The sequence below is a fragment of the Atta colombica genome, unplaced genomic scaffold, assembly GCF_001594045.1.
Source record: "Atta colombica isolate Treedump-2 unplaced genomic scaffold, Acol1.0 scaffold63, whole genome shotgun sequence".
Lineage (NCBI taxonomy): Eukaryota > Metazoa > Arthropoda > Insecta > Hymenoptera > Formicidae > Atta > Atta colombica.
This window is the reverse complement of record NW_017259554.1, coordinates 245,833-251,008: the sequence shown is the minus strand read 5'-3', so window position 1 is coordinate 251,008 and position 5,176 is coordinate 245,833. Positions and strand designations below refer to the sequence as shown.

General features: G+C 33.0%; 1 protein-coding gene across 1 annotated transcript; it reads left to right on the top strand.

Moving 5' to 3' along the window:
* The first annotated feature begins 607 nt into the window (after positions 1–607).
* Positions 608–1,072, top strand: LOC108692157 (histone-lysine N-methyltransferase SETMAR-like). Its single transcript, XM_018200309.1, has one exon. It carries the CDS (start codon positions 608–610, stop codon positions 1,070–1,072), a length of 465 nt encoding a protein of 154 aa, XP_018055798.1.
* Positions 1,073–5,176: the final 4,104 nt, after the last annotated feature.

Below are 5,176 nucleotides of genomic sequence, written 5' to 3'. Positions count from 1 at the left end.
ATAGATTAATTGTTTAATTTCTCTTGCCATATAAATATATCCGTGCACGTAATGTTTATATAATAATATTTAAAATTTAAAAAACGTTTGCTCTCTCTGTGTGTGTGTGTGTGTGTGTGTGTGTGTGTGTGTGTGTGTGTGTGTGTGTGTGTATATATATATATATATATATATATATAAAGAAAATGTAGTGATATTTATGTGATCGTAAAAAAAATATCTGTTTCTTGTATTAATTATTGGATTGTCCGGAAAGTTCGTGCCGATTTTTGGTAGGTGGTAAGGACAGGTCTGAATATATTAGAACGAAAACAAATGACATGCGTACATTGATAAAAGATGATATTTCAGGCATACTTGGAAAAAAATTTGGTTGCGATACGTTAATTTTTGTCAGTTTTATACGCCTTTGAATATGGAAGAAAACAAAGTATATTTTAGACATTTCTTTTACCAGAAAGGTAAACAAGATATGCGCTGTTTATGGCGAAGGTGCTGTAGCTGAAAAAATTGTGCGGAAGTGGTTTGGTTTAAAGCTGATTTGCTAGGTTTAAAGCTGATTTTAACTTTGAAGATCAAGAACGCCCAGGTAGGCCCTCCATCACAGATGAAGATTAAAACACTGATTGAGAATAACCCACGCTATACGACACGTAAATTAGCAGAAATGTTAAATATATCAAAATCCACCATCCATTTTGTGAAGCTTGGCTACATAAACCGTTTTGATGTATGGGTTCCCCACGATTTAACGAAGAAAAATCTGATGGATCGCATTTCCATTTGCGACTCGCTCTATAAACGCAACGAGGAGACACCATTTTTGAAGCAAGTAGTGACGGGGGATAAAAAATGGATCATTTACAATAACGTTGAGCGAAAAAGATCTTGGGGAAAGCGGAATGAACCACCTTTAGTCACCCCAAAAGCCGGTCTTCATCCAAAGAAGGTCATGCTCTGTGTCTGGTGGGATTGGAAAGGGATCCTGTATTATGAGCTTTTACCAAACATCGAGACGATAAATTCAAAGAAGTTGTTCCCAATTAGACAAATTGAAGAAAACAGCAATTGAACAAAAACATCCAGAAATAGAAACAATGCGCGGCCTCATGTCTTTGATAATTCGACAAAAGTTGTTAGAGCTCGGTTGGGATATTCTACCCCATCTACCATATTCACTAGACCCTCTGATTTCTACCTTTTGATTATTATAAAATTCCCTTCATGGAAAAAGCTTCAACTCTTTGGTCGAAGTAAAAAATCACTTAGAAAAGTTTTTCGCTGAAAAACCTGAGAGAAGGATGGAATTTTCAAGTTGCCTGAAAGATGGAGAAAGGTTGTAGAACAGAATGGCACCTATATAATTTAATAAATGTATACTAAAATTTAAATCTTCTGCATTTCAATTTTCCTTCAAAATCGGCACGAACTTTCCAAATACCCTATATAATTTTCTAAACTGTCAATCTTCATATGATAGAAAAAAAATCTAATTTTTGGCTGTTCTTGTTTTTTTAGTAAACGAGAATAAATTATAATAAAACAGATAGAAATTAATTAATTTCGAATTTGCGCTTCTAATTTTTCAAATCTATTTGAATCCATGAATACATTTAAATTCAACATGATGAATAATTCTTTCCTATTTTAGGGCTCCTACACGAGCTATTTTTTATTTTATAGCATAGATATTTTTAATATTATATTTATAATATAATATTATATTTAACATTAGATGACTCCCCTGTATACCATATATGCTGTATACCATAAAAATTGAATTTCAAAACCTATGTATTACTATGATAGAAATGAAGGAAATTCTCATCCCATAGATGAATTTAGACTTCTACTGCGCATCAACTTGATGACGTCACATTCGAGCAGCTTTGATACTTTTTAGAGTGCTTCGCTTCAATATATGGCTGCCCGTTGCTACAAGCGTGACTGCTTGACATTGCATTCAGCGGACTCAATAGTTCAGTGAACGTTCAATGCTATTGATATATTCTTCTAGATCTAAAATTCTGATTGAATGATTTAGAAGAATATATCAATAATAGTTGAGTCTTTTATAATTTTAATAGTTTTAATGCAACCATTGTTGTAGATATTTGATAGTGAATCTTAGGAAAACGTTTATATTGGCCATAGCCATAAGCCGTATGCTGTAATCTGTAAAAATTAACCAATCACTTTCGAGTATTACCTTCTTACTATCGAATGAGAGGGAAATATTTGACTGTGATTAATCAATTCTTACAGATTACAGCATACAGCATACGGTTATGACCAATAAACGTTCCCTAACAGACTCACTATCAATAACAATATCCACAACAATAGTTGCATTAAGCAGACTCAAACTTATTGGTGTATTCTCAGGTATACAGTTACAACTAATATAAACGCTCTCTTATTTGATAGTCCGTAACCACTTCATTTTGTTCAGGAATTATTTTTGAACAGATTTACTAACAGGCCTGAATAAGTTTACACAAGCACCGAATCTATTGAGACGTATCTGGGGTCCTATTCTTGAAAAGTAACGTATACGAAAGTCTAGAGAAATACTACAGTATATGTTACGTGTAATCACCGAGATACTATTAAAAACCGACATCCTTACGAGAATTCCTTGTGAATATTAAAGTGATTAAGAGTTAAAAATTGATACAATAATATTGTACTAATTTTATGATTATTAGTTTAGTAGAGGTAATTATGCATTTATAACTCAATAATACTCGATTTTTCTTTAAAATTATGATTTCGTATTATCGTCAAAGTTATCAACAAAGATGATAATCGCAAAGAAACAATTGTAATTTTTCTGCAAATATATTGATAGAATATTATAGCTTTACGAGTATATTTATTTATGTAACAAAAATTGAAACATTTATGTAATAAAAAATCATGAATTTAATAATATATGAGTCAAATATTTATGTTAATAATAATAAATTTGTATCAATTGTCGATAATATCAGCGTTTCTTCAATTACCTCCGGACTCTTTTTATACTGCCGAAAATTTGTCCAGGATTGACAGTTTTTAATAGTATATCTCGTCGATGGTATAATATAGTATAATATAATATTTCCTTAGTTTTTCGTATACGTTTCTTTTCAAGAATAGTTCTGGTGCTTAAGGGTGCCGTACATGGAATCGGAACAAATGAACGGATTTTTTACTAGAAAATTTGAGGTAACTATAATTCCATTCCATTTAAGGGAGCATTTATATTGGCCGTAACCATATGCCATATGCCGTAATTTGTAAAAATTATCTTCCAATCACCTTTGAGTATTCCCTTTTTACAATAAAATGGGAGGAGAATACTCGACTGTGATTAGTCAATTCTTACAGAGTACCGCATACTGTTATAATACAAACGCTCCCTAAAGTCTACAATGATGACTGTAACGTAAAACCATAAATAAATTGCAACACGCAAAACGCAACGCTTGTCGAGATATATTGCACATACTTGAAATAAAACGAAGAAATGAAGAAATTGTTATATAATTGTTAAGGAAATAATTAACAATTAGAAAAATTATTCATTTAAGCAACAGAACACTATTAATAACAATTATAATTGATAATATTCTTGAGGATAATATTCCACGGGTGCTTTCTATATAAAGATTATTGCGTTTCGCGGGTTTTCTTCGTGTCCATTTTTGAAATGCCAACGTTTCATGAACTTTGCAATCCACTTCATTAGGGCAAGGAACAGCCTGATACAATGATGCGCTGTCGTGTGAATTATTCCTACGACAGTGCATCACTGGCCTGAGTTGTTCCTTTTATATTATACCAGTGCTGCCATACATGCCCCGCACTCACGCATGTGCGCAGTTCAAAGCGCCAGTAGAGTAATCCGTTCGTGCAACTGGCGTCCTTAGTCGCCCAAAAAAGAAATAAATATATAGAAATTAGATATATCTCTTATTGTGGGATATTGATTTCTACATCAATACTATTTACATTATCTATATGAGAAGCTGATTCAGCATGCCTTGATAAATAATGTCGACAACATTTAAGCAAAATATTACACCAAGCTTTATTGTCATTCTCTGCCAACTAACCTTTAAAGATATTTTCGTTCTAACCAAGATCTTCTAAATTTTTGGATACATACCTTTTTGGAGCCTTTTTCCTGACTCCATTGCGATTCATTTTCTAACTTAAAATATTTTACCTCATTTCCATTTTTGTCTTAGGATTCTTCACACCTCCTGTTGTCCGGTTTGGTCTTCAGATTTCGCGGTCCACACGGTATCATATTGTTACTTTAACCTAATAGCTATAGCTAAGTTGTAAACAATGCGCAAGTGCGACATGCCTGGCATCACTGTATTATGCTACTTGTTGGAGTGGCGGGGAGGAAGAAGAGAATTGTGAGTGAAGGGGAAAGTGAGGGAAATTGGTCGATCTTCAATAAGAGAGAATGGTTTTCCATACTTTATTTGTGTTATAGTCATTACCTCTATTTAGATTGTTAAGGTATTTTTTGTATCTCTATGGCTTCTTTATACTGTGAAAGTATGATAATGTTGGCTATTGTAGTCATTTTGTCAAACTGTATTTGATGTCCTGTTTCAATGTTGTGTTCTGATAATGCGTGGCGTATTTTAGCCTGACATTACGTTGGTGTTCTTTTATCTGTAGATTGACTATTCTCTTGGTTTCTCTAATGTATACTTGTCCGTAGGAACAAGGTTTTGTATACTCCTGCTGAGTGGAAGTCTTTAGGACTTGTAAGATTTGTCCTATTTTTTTGGGTTTGAAGATAGTTTGGATTGTGTTTGTTTAATATCCTGCCAATCCGATCTGTTGTTCCTTTGACATAAGTTCTTATCTCTAAGAAAGCTGATGGTACCACAGTACAGGCGTCATCAAAATCTGGACAAATCGAATAATTTCTTTAAACAAAATATTTTTAATGAAAAATTAAATATTACAAAAAATCCTTTTACATGACACTTGGGGGATCCCTGTAAAGCACAATTATTCGATATATCCCTCATTAGATTGAATCATTTGAATGACAATTTCTATTCTTTGAAACGTTCGCTGTAATGTATCGCTGTCCATGCCGACGAATGCTGCCTCAATAGCGATCTTTAATAACGTCACATTGAGATATCTTGTTTGCGATCTT